The sequence below is a fragment of the Oncorhynchus keta genome, chromosome 14 (assembly GCF_023373465.1).
Source record: "Oncorhynchus keta strain PuntledgeMale-10-30-2019 chromosome 14, Oket_V2, whole genome shotgun sequence".
Classification (NCBI taxonomy): domain Eukaryota; kingdom Metazoa; phylum Chordata; class Actinopteri; order Salmoniformes; family Salmonidae; genus Oncorhynchus; species Oncorhynchus keta.
In genome coordinates this window covers 17,432,349-17,448,059 of record NC_068434.1, presented here as the reverse complement: position 1 = coordinate 17,448,059, position 15,711 = coordinate 17,432,349, and the positions used below count along the sequence as shown (strand labels likewise).

At 44.7% G+C, this 15,711-nt stretch overlaps 1 protein-coding gene across 1 annotated transcript in view; it reads left to right on the top strand.

Annotated features, from left to right (window-relative positions):
- The window catches only part of LOC118373294 (EGF-like repeat and discoidin I-like domain-containing protein 3), a 217,172-nt gene that overhangs the window by 186,334 nt on the left and 15,127 nt on the right, over positions 1-15,711 (top strand). Inside the window, exon 9 of the mRNA XM_052461215.1 lies at positions 9,666-9,821. Coding sequence (XP_052317175.1) covers positions 9,666-9,821 — 156 coding nt within the window. The remainder of the gene's footprint in view (positions 1-9,665; positions 9,822-15,711) is intronic.

Sequence of the window (15,711 nt, the reverse complement as noted above, 5' to 3'; positions counted from 1 at the left end):
CTGCGAAGATGCTTGTCCTTCTGGAAGGTTCTCCTATCTCCGGAGAGGAACCTTGGAGCTTGGTGACCATCGGGTTCTTGGTAACCTCCCTGACCAAGGCCCTTCTCCCCCGATTGCTCAGTTTGGCAAGGGCGGCCAGCTCTAGGAAGAGTCTTGGTGGTTCCATATTTATTCTATTTAAGAATGATGGGAACGACTGTGTTGTTAGGGACCTTCAATGCTGCAGACATTTTTGTGTACCCTTCCCCAGATCTGTGCCCCGACTCAATCCTGTTTTTTGCTTTGTCATTATGGGGTGTTGTGGGGTGTTGTGTGTAGATTGATGGGTCAAAAAAATATTTTATACATTTTCGAATTAGGCTGTAACGTAACAAAATGTGGGAAAAGGGAAAGGTATGAATGCTTTCCAAGTGAACTGAATGAGCTAAAGTTGCCAGGCATGTATTTCAAACATGAAAGTAAAGGAAGGAACACTAGCCAAAGTTAGTAAGCTCTCATATCCTTTATAATTATGGAATTTCATACAATTGAAGTCTACTTCCTGTTTTTCTGCTTCCTCTTTGTCATTCTGAATAGATCCTTAACCTTTTGCAGATATTACTCTTTTTAAATTCATGAACCTGAGAATGAATCATTATGACAACTTCTAAGTGTCACAGGAAACGTGCGAATGAAGCAAGCTGCAACACTCCCTAACACGTCAGGGACACTGACAAACCCTAGGTATAAGAAAACAGGGATGTTAATTACAAGTAATACTTGATAGATACCTGCTCTGTTCCTCTTCACATGTATTTGCGGAAATGAAAGTATTATTATGGTATTATGATTACTTGGCTTCTGCAAGGCACTGCTTCCCTAATGAAATTGATGCAATACTGCTCTGACCACAAACTCAATCTCTTTAATCAATAAAATTAGCTGGATGTTTATTTCCATCTACACTGGAGAACTGTTCTAATGCCTCCCGGTTGAAACTCACATCTTGTCTTGAGTGTTTATGCAGAACACAGCTCAGAGTTGAAGCATGTCTCTCTCCAAAGCAGTCAAAAGCTGTGTGATAGAGGGATTTTGATTGTCTGGGAGAAAGAAGACACTGATGTTTTCATTAAATGACATGCATGGTGAAAAAGTGGAATGCAACAAGTAATTGGGAGTGTTGAAGGGTGATCTGTCCTCGGTGTCCTTCAGGATAGGCCCCCTGTGGGACCACTGGAGGCATCTGGTCATGTATTCTCAGGCAGTCAGCAGAGTCCCCTGCAGCCTAACTATTGCTATTGCCAGCCTTCCATATTGATCTAGTCCAAAGTATTCATGATGGCATTTTGTCCGCGCAGACTGAGGATCCATGAGCGTTCAAAATTGTAATGAGTTTAAATGCATTCTTTATTCTCGGTGCTACCTGGCATTTTATCATTATTTGTCCTATTACTCCACACGCATAAGGGAATCAATAGGAACAGCACCTGCGGCCAAGTTGCCTTGCTGAACTAATTGAAGAAAGAGTGTTACAGATACAAAATCTCCAGGTGGTTCCCAATGCAATCAGAGAGAAGCACACAACCATTTAGCCACAGCTGTGATATTCGATGAAGGTGGCAAATATGAAATATGGAGCCTGTATCATGTGTGTGTGTGTATGTGTGTGTGCGCGTGTATCTGTGCGTGCGTGCGCTTGCATATGTTTCTAGGTGCAGGTGTGTGGACTGGTCCTCTAGGGCAGGTGTGTGGACTGGTCCACCAGGGCAGAGTACAGGATGAGACTAACAATGAGACTCGTGGTCGGTACACTCATCATACTCATCTCCAGGGGGCCTGTAGAGAAAAATAGAGAAAAACATTTTAAGAGGTGTTGCTCAGGAATCTTTGGTAACGCCAAACGTCATTGTCTCTTGTAATCATTAGAACATCAAATGTGAATTCATGATTCCAGGAATATCTTAGAAGTAACTTAAACTAATTTGAAAAACACATCTGATACTAATTTAATGAAAGCATTATTGGCGGAGCCTAATTTCAATCCAGTCCAATATGGCCCTTACTTAGCTCTATTTTATTCCATTTCCACGCAGCTAGCGCGCTTATTCAATTAGCCTCCAAATGAAGTTACTGTGGGGACGCTAGATCCATCTGCTTCCCGGATTCAGTTGGGTGCTTTTTAGTGTCCCCCGGCCATCACATGTTTAAACGAACAGCCCTCCTTTGAGCCTGGATAATGCTACACCTCACCTTTCATTATCTTCTCTCTTCTTATCTTCTAGCACACGTCGGCCTCATCCCCCTGTCTCTTTTCTCCTCAACTGATGCTGGATGTTTTTATTTTATTTATTTATTTATTCTATTTTTTATCTTTGAATGATTGATTCATGAGTTTCCAGCAGAGAGAGAGAGAGCCTTAATCTCAGGCATCTGTAGGAACGTAAGGATTGAAGGCGCCTCGACTCAAATCAGTGCTGCCCAGATTGCCTCCTATGCATTCTACATGTCTATCTGGCTGTTTCAACATATATCAAAGCCAATCTCCCACTCGAAGACCAGACTTGTATCCATATGCTTATCTCATTGCTTTTCTATCAGAGATTCTTATTGACTATTCACAAGTAGATGGAGCACCTTGTAGATGTAGCATCTTGTCAGTCACACATGATGATAATATGATTGATCTGGAGCTGTCCATTTCAAGAAAGGGTGCAACACTAGAGGGAACTAGGTATAGATCATATTAGAGGACTTGCTTGGCATTCACAGTTTGTGTCTGTCAACAGTCTTTGTATGTGTGTGTGTGTGTGTTTGCGTGTGTGCGCGCGTGTGTGTGTGCGCGTGTGTGTGTGCGTGTCTGCGTGCATGCTTCACACTTGCGACTTTTAGCACTCACAAAGACCACTAGGAAAGAGAAACGTATAATAAACTTGTAATCGATTTTTGAACAAAATTAATGGCTGCCCTTTATCCCAGTATAGTAGATGAAAAGAGAGTACAGACATACTACTCTGTGCCTGATCTGTAAGTCTTAACCCTGTGTTAACCCTGCCACCTGCCAAATCCAATGTAAATGCTGTTTATGAGAATCACAGTGGGTGTAATTTCCAGCGTTCTCTCTGCTGTTGTAAGACCAAATCAAATCAAAGTCTATTTGTCACATGGGCCGAATACAACAGGTGTAGACCTTACTTACAAGCCCTTAACCAATAATGCAGTTCAAGAGTTAATAAATATTTACTAAATCGAGGTAATTTCTGACTGCATCCCAATAATCTATCCTTTCTCCCAAAGAGTGTACTTGTTTACTTCCCTTCATGGATTTAAAAGGAAATAACGGATACTATAGCCCATGCCTACACCAATCCAATGCTTTTAAATGTGTGGGGATTAGTGAACGGCTGCACACTTCAGGAGAAAGCAGGTATTATATGGATACGCCCCGTGGATTTGTGTCTCTCTCTACTCTCCAACAGATATGGGACACGACACACTGAACCAATGGAGTCCCTCCACACTGTCAAAGCTTTAAAGGGGCAGAGCAGTGAGTTATTTTCATTCAATAAACACACACAGTGATTTATTAGACATACAGTGATGATTTAAAAATACAATTACAAAGGATGAATGGGTGCTTTAAATGATCTGCCAGCGTGGTTGATTCCATGGCCGTTTTCTTCCACCCATTTGATTTGAGTTAATGAGACAAGCAGAGTCTATCTCTAGCCCATCCCTAGAAACATGGAATTTATTTTCCAGAAGGATGTAGAATGTTTACCTTTTAATAACTGGATTTGATCCAAGTTTTCTTTTGGAAATTGATCCCCCGCCTTAATTGTGTTTTTATAATCCATTCTGTCTTTTGTCACCCAGGTGAATTTATGCTTAAATCTTCTTCTCAAGGACTTAACTTGGGCCCACTGGTTTTAATGATGGGGAAAAAAGGCTCCCACTAAATGAAAAGCTGTCAAGTCTTTTCAACTGTGTGTGCTGTGTCAAATTTACTCTGATCACAGTCGTCTCTCCTCAAAGGCACTCAACAGTTTTACACCTGCATGTTTTGGAATAACGTTTTTTCACATCAGATACAATCCAATTTTATTTAACAGTGAAACGCTTACTTACGAGTCATTTTCCAACAATGCGGAGGTAATGATAAAGATACGAATACAAAAATAGAAATAGTGACAAGGAATAAATACACAGTGAATTATGAACGATACAGAGTAAAAATAACATGGCTATGTAAAGGGAGTACCAGTAGGGAGTCGAGGTGCAGTGGTACGAGGTAATTGAGGTAGCTAAGAACATATAGGTAGGGGTAAAGAGACGAGACAACAGGATAATAAATAGACAGTAGCAGTATATGTGGTGAGTGGGAAATGTGTGTTGATGTGTCACTGTAAGTGAGTGTGTGGGTAGAATCCAGTGTGTAAATAGTAAGTACAAGAGAGTTCAATACAGGTAGTTCGGGTTGCCATTTGATATTTAACAGTCTTGTGTAGCAGTCTTATGGCTTGGGGGCAGAAGCTGTTCAGGGTCCTGTAGGTTCCAGACGTGGTGCACTGCTACCGCTTGCCGTGCGGTAGCAGAGAGAACAGTCTATACCTAGGGTGGAAAGAGTATTTGACAGTTGTTTGTGCTAAGTTTGTCAAAGGAAACAGAGTGAGGTGAGGAAAGGAGGGAGGGACAAAGGAAGTGTGATGCATGCTAATACCAAGGACATGAGAAAATAATTGGCTCGAACATTGACTGCTTTGTAGTGTCCTTCGATTTACAGTTAACTGGAAGGCTTAAAACTACCACTCTGGCTTGAAGATGCACACTTTTATTAGCTCATTTTTGACCAATATTGGGAAGCTGTCACCAATATTTCTCCACATAGCCAAATATTTCCACTCAGCACTTGACACTTTTTTCCTAAAGTGGATTCGGTATGCGCCACAACTGTCACTGAACCTTTGCTCTAGGAGGGTGAGGCGACATGTGGCACTGTTAAAAGCAGTGCACACAGGTCGATTTGTCAGAGCGAGCAGGAAGTTCTGTGTTGAACTTTGCATGTCTTGCACTTAGCTCATCCCAGCAGGGGCTGGTCTCACGCCAATACAGCCAGTACTGAGCCTTTAGTATTTCCACTGTGAGTTAGGCCCCGAGGCAACAGAGGTGTACACACCTCTTACTTGACAGAACCCGCCTTTTGCCATGTCAGTGCTCAGCGGAGGCCTTATGTGATTTGACATCCCGCTGCCTCAAGTGGAAACGGTAGTCATTGAAGGGGTTGGGAGTTGGGATTGTGTGTGTGTGTGTGTGTGTGTGTGTGTGTGTGTGTGTGTGTGTGTGTGTGTGTGTGTGTGTGTGTGTGTGTGTGTGTGTGTGTGTGTGTGTGTGTGTGTGTGTGTGTGTGTGTGTGTGTGTGTGTGTGTGTGTGTGTGTGTGTGTGTGTGTGTGTGTGTGTGTGTGTGTGTGTGTGTGTGTGTGTGTGTGTGTGTGTGTGTGTGTGTGTGTGTGTGTGTGTGTGTGTGTGTCCCAGTTGGACTGGCCTGGAGTTGGAGCCAAGACTGTGATTATCAGGTCATCAGGCTTATGCCTCGACACGACCACCTCTTCAACAGGCTTTCCCTGAGCGCGTTTGGCCTGTTAAATCCATTGAGGTGGTGTTCTAGAACATGCTTGGAGCCTGTTTTGTGGGTTGCTAGGGGATTCACAGGTCGGGATCTGTGTTGACTCAAACAGTTGACATATAGAAACTCACACACATTTCTCCCTTCATAAAAAGAAACTCAACTGCATTATACTTGCATGTCTCGATACTATGGTGTTTTATTCAAATACAGGGCCCCTTGCTAAGATACAGGAAGAGACACTCCTATCTAGTTTTCTGAGCACAGATGTCATGCTAGGGAAAACCATGGGAATTGGCCTATTCCTCTCACACCTCTGCTTTAAGCTTTAATGATGGCGGCCCCAGTTTGGGGTTGATTGGCCATGATATCATCCTGTCCAGTCCACATCCCTGCATGAACTGTACTTACAGTATACTAACCTGGCTCATGTCCTATGCACTGTGTACACTCCACACACACTCACAAACCCAGGCACACACACAAGCACATGCACACTTCCCCGCAGGATAGAAATTGGGTCAGGTTATATGAGCAGTGTAGATTAAATGAGTCTTCAACACACACAATTAAATCAGCACAGCTTGAGGGGGAGCTAGCTGCTGTCTGCTGCTATAGATGTATGGTATGGAGCAGCAGAGGGGATAACTGTGTTCCTCTACAGCAGTCAGCCCTCAGACAACACCACCACTTCAAATATGGACATGGGGATTACACGTCGACTTTCATCTTAATGAGCAGACAAGGGAGTTTCTCTCTCTTCCCTTACTCTCGCTCTCTCTCTCTCTCTCTCTCTCTCTCTCTCTCTCTCTGCCTTTCTCTCTCTCTCTCTCTCGCTCTCTCTCTCTCTCTCTCTGCCTCTCTCTCTCTCTCTCTCTCTCTCTCTCTCTCTTTGTCTGTGAGAAACACATGCATATGTCGCCTCTTAGCACCATGACACAAATTCTAGCACCCCCAGGTGTTGCAGGGGCAGTGCTAATTAATTCTCCAAAATACATTTTGTGAATACGCAAATGTTTTCCGCAGTTGGTGGAAATGGACAACAGGGGTTGGGGGTTGGGACTCTTGTGTCGTCTTCTACTCCCCCGAGGAGAAGGAGACAGAGAAAGAAAGGAATGCTGGTATTGTTTTTTGTGTGTCTTTCTCCACCACAACCATGCAGAGGTTGCTGCAAAGACTTCAAAAGCCTCCGGTGTGCCAGGGTTAAGTGTGTTGGGGGAAGGTTGGGGGGTTGCCTGGCTCTAACAAGCTTATCTCACCCTTTAATTCGGTTTGGGCCATCAAAGTGTTGGGAGCTGGCTGCGCCAGAGGCGGTCGTATTTTTTGACCGCTACCTGCGACAGCAATTACAGGTTCCCCTTCAAGCGTGCCTTTGTTTTGGTGGCAGACTCGACTGGTTGGCCAGAATGAGATTACCTCTGCGCTGTGCTCTGCTTGGAGGGTTATCAAGCATTACAATGTGACGTGTCACTCCTTTTCTCAATGAGCAGCTTCCCTCTAAAGCTGTTTGCAATTATTGTAATTATAAAAGAGAGGTTACCATGAATGTATTTATATGCACAATAAGAACATACTGTAGCCCCCCTCAGAAACAGACATGAACACTTCGTTAAACAAAGAGGACGAAGGGTCTTTCAATTCTGGTTTTGAAGGAGGTATCTCATGAATAGTGTATTCATAGCAAACTATTTAAGCCCATGTGTATAATCTCCTACATGATATCAAGGTAAAGTGCCCTTGTACCAGGACTTAAATTAGGACCATAACTGTGCAACTGACGTACTACCGCAAAGAGCGAACCCATTTTATGTTGTTTTCAGAACCCCAAGAGCTGGCTGCTTACTCCATATCACGTAACTCTGTTTTAGAAGAGCACAGAAAGATTGACAGCAAGCCATGGCTTTTCCTCCTTAAAGGTCACAGAGCAGGCCTGAGCCTGCCTGCCTGCTCCTCCAACAGGGTGTCTGTAGTGAAGACTTCTAGGACTCCCTGGGGATTCACCCCGAAGTCTGTCAGGAGCTGGGAGGGTTGAACAGGACTGAAGGCATGCTCTGAAGCAATATCTGGGCTTCATGACAGGTGTTGTGGAGATGTGAGCTCATGTGCAACACGTGCCATAGTGAGGCATGTTTGTGTGTGTAATGCATTGTGATATGTTGTATTGGGCGGCAGGTAGCCTAGCAGTTAAGAGAGTTGGTCCAGTACTCGAAATGGTATTGGTTTGAATCCAGTGAAGAATCTACAGCCTACATGAATCCTAAATGCTCCTGTAAGTCACTCTGGATAAAAACGTCTGCTAAATGACTAAAAGGTTAATGTAAAATTGTATTGCAATGCATAATAATATAATATCTGGAATGATGTACAGTAACGTAGAGTCATGTGAGGGTCTTGAAAACATGAGAGAGAAGCCACACTATCACATACTCACTCTGACCAGACTAATCGGGATAATCTATGGGCTCCTGCTGCATGTTGTACATTCAGTTTAGGAAATCCAGCTCTCTGAATAGTACTTCCCCTCTCTCCTTTTTGACCGCCATTCTCTCTCTGTCCATATGTTTTATTAGTTTCCATGCAATGGCAAAACTCAGCCTGTCCTCTCTCCAGCACGTGCATGGGACTTGTTGTCCATGGATCTGAAAAGACAGTTACAGTCATGATGTTATAGACATTAGGTCTTGATACTTTGCCACCACAGTTTGGCCATGCAACTGCAGAGAGTTTGATGATAGTGGTCAGCAAATGTTTTTCATTTTTCAAATCCAGACATTTACATTTGAGTAATTTAGCAGACACTCTTATCCAGCGCAACTAGGGTTAAGTGCCTTGCTAAAGTGCATATCAACAGATTTTTCACCGAGTCAACTTGGGAATCGAACCAGTAACTTTCAGTTGATGGCCCAACGCTTTTAACCACTAGACTTTCTGCCGCCCTGGACTTCTGGATCATTTGTGGTCGAAAACTATTTATGGTTCCTCTTTAAAACTGTCATCCATGGTTACTATGTTGAGCTCTAAGACATTACCTGAGAGTGCAATGTCAGGCAATTTATTTGATCCTTAAGCCACGCATTAAGGTCGTATTTTTATTGTCATGTGAAAGCGATTTAAAGGATCTTATCGTTGACAGAATGCAAAATGTATGACCCGAACATTACCTGTTCTTCTCCCTGGTTCCTCTGTGGGATGCAACCTGGTATGATTAGGGACTCAACATGCACACATGTGTTTGTTCATTTCCTCAGATGCAAGGCTATGTTGATTGAGGCTAAATTATGGAAGACAAAGTGAAAACACCTATAAGTCCATAATTCTGCTCAGATACTATAGATACATTTTCCCTCAATGCACAGGTCTATACTCCAGGGATGCCCATCTTACATTCAGTGTGCCTTGCTCACAGGTTCTTCCACTTTAGATTCAAACAATGTATTGTTTTTGGCATTGTGAATTCACATACATTAGTCAACGCATAATAAATATAGAGATGCTAACCCAGACAAACCATTGACTTAATTGGTGGTAATTGCATGAAATCCTGCATGGGCTTGGTGATAGTAAAACAGATAGTTATGGTACATTCTGAACATTTGTTGTTATTGCGTGTTAAAGTCCAGGCTTAACACAACAGCCAGTAACATGGACTGTTGTGTTAGCTCTAAATAATGAGGAATAATTGAACCTTAAAAGTAAATGATGTAACAACTACACTGTTTACTACCAAGCCCTTTGATGTAGGCTACAAATGAGAGTGTTAAAACATTTACCCATATGATGCTGCCCGGCTTTCAGAAGCTGCAATGGCCGGCGATTTCTGCTCTGCTGAGGAGAGGCCTTGTTGTTCAATATGCTGTGAATAATTGAAGGTTACTTCTTGCAACCAAATGTACAATGTCTTTATAAATCGTCTCTGGAGATAAGAAGAGAAAAGATGCTGACGGACTGGATGGAGAAAATTCAGCATCACTGACACTTTCGTCAGAGAGGTGACTAAGTTTATTTCTCTCTCCCCTCCCCTCCACCCCACCCACCCCATTCTTTGTCTCCCTCTCTGTCTCTCAGGTTGACATGCTCCTGCCTACTAAAATCACCGGCATCATCACCCAGGGGGCCAAGGACTTTGGCCATGTCCAGTTCGTCGGCTCCTACAAGGTGGCCTACAGCAACGATGGAGAGAGGTGGCTCCTATATCAAGATGAAAAACAGAAGAAGGACAAGGTGAGCCATCCACACTCCATGAAGATAACCAAACTGCTCCATTAGAAAATGCATGGAACACAAACACTGCATTCCCTGAGTAATGGAAGGAACAGTGTCTACCAGAACTCAAGCAGAAGTATTAGTAGTTATAAAAGCCAAAACAGTATTTCCACATTGAGCAGTAATATCCCAAATGCATCCAAATAAACATTTCCATCATGAAAACAAGAATAGCACCCCATTGAATGAAATAGTAAATGAATGGGAGAAGCAGAATGAATGGAGAAATGTGTTGTGCAGCCTGTAGTTGTCCAGATCTGTCCCTGTCTCATCTCTGTGTTAGCATTGCATCTTCTTATCTCGGGCTCCAGCACAGCTTGCTGGGGCCTCTCTGCCGCTGTCTCGTCCCCTGGATCAGATAAGGGCATGTTGTCTAGCAGTCCTGGTAGGTACACTGCCCGAAAATGTGTTTGCGGTCCTTCAATAAAGTACACGTGTTCGTTCCAATCACCCACGACCAGCCAGCGGAAGGGAAGGAGGCTGTGGAAGGCTCCCTGCTATCAGGAGAGCAGCAACACTACTCGGGCTGTTGTTTTAGATGAGGCCTGTTTACTTTGCTACTCTCGGTGTGTTGTTTAAAGATAAGGACTTCATGGTGCTTTTGCTTATGGACTTACGATGGTCAGAGTAGAGCTAACCTGGGAGGAAACACACCTAAACACACACAGAGATCTCTTTATTTTTAAATCCTGTAAAACACACTGGCAGCTTCCAGTCTCTGTTTAACAGAATATAGTGAACTACATTTTCCCAGAAGCATAAATTCACCAAATGAGCATAATGACAAGTGATCAAATTCGTTGTTTTATACAGTCAAATGTTGTTTCCTGAAGCAGGCTTTCATAACGGGAGAATGGCGAAGATAAGGGTTCTGAAACAGAACAGAATAACTTGTTATGTCACATATCACCCTCCAATGGGCACACATCAATTTACTGTATGCCCTCATGTGCCAATAAATGGTCAGTTTAGCGGCCCATGCCTGACAATACTTCTCCATCCGCTGTTTGAATGCCTCGCTTGAGGAGTTTATAATTTCAATGCCCAGGATGATCTTTGGATGCAGGCCACCGCGTTTTCAACCAATCTCAATTTTGAGCACTGGAAGACATTCAAACGTTTGTCAAACCTGGCAGGACCGAGAGAGAAGAGGTAAATGAGACAATGGCAGGATCGTAGTAACCTTTTGTTTTGAAATCTATAGTTCCTCATTTATAACGATAAGCGTAGACTAAGAATACATTGATAGTATATAATGGCACATTCATATGCTACATATGAAATAACAATTAATGAACTATGCAAGCCACAACAAAATATCCTATCAAAACATCCTAATTAGTGACCTTAATTCGAAAACCCTCAGACCCTCGGCGCTCCGTAGAATAGTTATTATTAATCAGTGTGTCACAGGACAGAGCTGTGATGAGCTTTCCAGATATATTACTTTTCAAGGTGTTTCCGCCTCTTAGGCATTTAATGCTAGAGGACGCATTAGGCTGCCGGACTCCAGAGGCGTTTCCTGTTACGCCACAGGCTTGGAGAGGTTGGTCGGGCTAAGAGCCCTGCGTGTGTGTCTATGGATTCATGCATGACTGTTTGAGAGAGAATCTGAGTGTGTGTTTATATGTGCACATTCATGCATGTGTGTGTGCAATACGGAGAGTGTGCAAACGTTTGTGTGTGTGTGTCTCTGTCTGGGTGGGGGTCTGGTTGGGCAGAGTGACTGAGCCTTGTAAATATTCTCTTCAAGTCTCTCCCCTCCTGAGCCTCAGTGTGGCAGAGACCGAGAGGAGAGGCCTCGGTCAGCATACAGATACCCTTGGACACAGACACTACCAGGGACATAGCCACAGACACTACCAGGGACATGTCCACAGACACTACCAGGAACATGGCCGCAGACACTACCAGGGACATGTCCACATACACTACCAGGGACATGTCCACAGACACTACCAGGGACATGTCCACAGACACTACCAGGAACATGGCCACAGACACTACCAGGGACATGTCCGCAGACACTACCAGGGACATGTCCACAGACACTACCAGGGACATGTCCACAGACACTACCAGGAACATGGCCACAGACACTACCAGGGACATGTCCACAGACACTACCAGGGACATGGCCGCAGACACTACCAGGGACATGTCCACAGACACTACCAGGGACATAGCCACAGACACTACCAGGGACATGTCCACAGACACTACCAGGGACATGGCCGCAGACACTACCAGGGACATGTCCACAGACACTACCAGGGACATGTCCACAGACACTACCAGGGACATGGCCGCAGACACTACCAGGGACATGTCCACAGACACTACCAGGGACATGGCCGCAGACACTACCAGGAACATGGCCTCAGATACTACCAGGGACATGGCCGCAGACACTACCAGGAACATGGCTTCAGATACTACCAGGGACATGTCCACAGACACTACCAGGGACATGTCCACAGACACTACCAGGAACATGGCCACAGACACTACCAGGGACATGTCCACAGACACTACCAGGGACATGGCCGCAGACACTACCAGGAACATGGCCTCAGATACTACCAGGGACATGTCCACAGATACTACCAGGGACATGGCCGCAGACACTACCAGGAACATGGCTTCAGATACTACCAGGGACATGTCCACAGACACTACCAGGGACATGGCCGCAGACACTACCAGGGACATGTCCACAGACACTACCAGGGACATGGCCGCAGACACTACCAGGAACATGGCCTCAGATACTACCAGGGACATGTCCACAGATACTACCAGGGACATGGCCGCAGACACTACCAGGAACATGGCCTCAGATACTACCAGGGACATGTCCACAGACACTACCAGGGACATGGCCGCAGACACTACCAGGGACATGTCCACAGACACTACCAGGGACATGTCCACAGACACTACCAGGGACATGGCCGCAGACACTACCAGGGACATGGCCGCAGACACTACCAGGGACATGTGCACAGACACTACCAGGGACATGGCCGCAGACACTACCAGGGACATGGCCACAGACACTACCAGGGACATGGCCGCAGACACTACCAGGGACATGTCCACAGACACTACCAGGGACATGGCCGCAGACACTACCAGGGACATGGCCGCAGACACTACCAGGGACATGTCCACAGACACTACCAGGGACATGTCCACAGACACTACCAGGGACATGGCCACAGACACTACCAGGAACATGTCCACAGACACTACCAGGGACATGGCCGCAGACACTACCAGGAACATGGCCTCAGATACTACCAGGGACATGGCCGCAGACACTACCAGGAACATGGCTTCAGATACTACCAGATACTACCAGGAACATGGCCAGGGACATGTCCACAGACACTACCAGGGACATGTCCACAGACACTACCAGGAACATGGCCTCAGATACTACCAGGGACATGTCCACAGATACTACCAGGGACATGGCCGCAGACACTACCAGGAACATGGCCTCAGATACTACCAGGGACATGTCCACAGACACTACCAGGGACATGGCCGCAGACACTACCAGGGACATGTCCACAGACACTACCAGGGACATGGCCGCAGACACTACCAGGGACATGGCCACAGACACTACCAGGGACATGGCCGCAGACACTACCAGGGACATGTCCACAGACACTACCAGGGACATGGCCGCAGACACTACCAGGGACAAGGCCGGAGACACTACCAGGGACATGTCCACAGACACTACCAGGGACATGTCCACAGACACTACCAGGGACATGTCCACAGACACTACCAGGGACATGTCCACAGACACTACCAGGGACATGTCCACAGACACTACCAGGGACATGTCCACAGACACTACCAGGGACATGTCCACAGACACTACCAGGGACATGGCCGCAGACACTACCAGGGACATAAACCATACATTCCGTCGCTATCTATCTGTCTATCTATCAAACAAATGCTTATTCACACAGAAACACACACCTCCATTTATACACTGACACATGGAAACACTGACACACTCACACATTGATTTAACACAAGCAGACTTGTCAACATGCAAATCCTCACACTTGCACTCAAAAAAATGTGCACATTCAGTGATAGCACCATCTTCGCAGCAGCCCACCGATCTCACTGCGGATTCCTATTTGCCAATATTTGCAGAGTACGTTGATGGGAGAAATCAAGCACATAAGTAATTGATTCATGTGTAATGGTGTTCCACTTAGGTGCCAAAGGGTTAATTAGTCAGTGGACCTGCCAATTCCCCTCAGGTCAGAGGGTAACAGCATGTTAGATGGCGTAAATACAATCATAGTTTAAGATTAACCACTAATAGCTCTCGTTTCCTCCCCCTTTGGCAGTGCTCTGTATACCACCACATCTGAAACATGCGGTGAAGGGTCAAGATTAGCTGTGATTCGGTCTATATTGCCTCGCCGCTTGAAGAAGTGGTTGGCTTGCGGATGTGAATTTGATTGAGCGGAACCAATGAAGGCAAGGCTGAGCTGAGATTGCCTTGCGTCACCCGAGCTAGCCACAAGCTACATAAGAGCTGGAGTTTGCTAGGCCTAGGAGACCTGCACTCTTCGCCTCTGCAGCAGTTTTGAATAATGAAGTATGGTCAGTGGTCAACCCCCTGAGTCCCCCCAGGCTCGTCCAGTAATGTACGCCCTTGACTGGCTCAGGCAGTAAAATCAATGCTGGGGAAAAGGCCGGCTCCTGGGTCAAACCAAAGGTGCGCCGCAGAACGGAAGGAGATGGACTATTCGGTACACAACCATTGGCGATTAGATTAGAGCGAAAGCAGTAAGCAGTCATTGCAAATCTCACTCTGTAGCATAGAAGTCCACCATAAGCTGTCAGTGAGGGCATGTGAGGGCACATGAATGGATGTCTTTGTTTGAGGAGGTTTGGAACACGGTGTGCCTTCTCCGAGAGGCTGCAGAAGTCTAGAGATTCAGGACGTGCTCAGTATGAACCAAGTCAAATAACTAGACCCAAACATCTGGCCTTTTCTTCCAACTCCCCTCATCTTGGCAGGGAGATGCATTTCTTTACTTTCAATTTTTACCTTTTTAAAGACTGTTTTTGAGAAAATATACAAACAATTGACTTTGTTTATTGTACTATACCAAGAGACTTGTGCGTTATAAAGATTGGACCCAGTCAGTGAACTTCTAGATTTTCAATTTTTATTTACTGTATTTCAATTACTTCCAAATATATTTTACTTGGTCTAGTATTTTGATATTTTATTATTTTAAAATGCAAGTAGCTGAATATTGGAATGTATTTGGAAATACACCTGGAAATTGTTGGCGTGTATTTGAAAATACTCAAGTATAATTTTAAATTAAATATTTAAACATTCCCATGCATTTCAACAAAGGTCTGTTTGGTATTTGAAATAATTCATTTTGAAAAAAGATTATATGAAAAACATGTTTTAAATAGTAGGCTATTTGTAGGAAATTATTAGGAAATACTTACAATAGAAGTAGTTGATTCGGGTCATATTATTAGAAAGTATGAAAATACACTGTACATAAGTATCTCAATTACAAATAACTAAATACTCATGTATTTGAACCCAGGTCTACTATTTTCCAAGTAAAACCACAAGGGCAAGTCAGTAGGCTTCATCCTCTTTTTCACTTTCTCTTCTCCTCTTTCTCACTGTTTGTTACTGTTTGTTCTTTTTTAGTGCTCCTGCAGATCTCTTGTTCCACTCTGTTTGTTTCATAGAGAGAGCCTGACAGTGTGGAAGTCTCTGGATGGCTCCGGAGAGATCCTTGTCATATTTCAATCAACTGCTGTTATT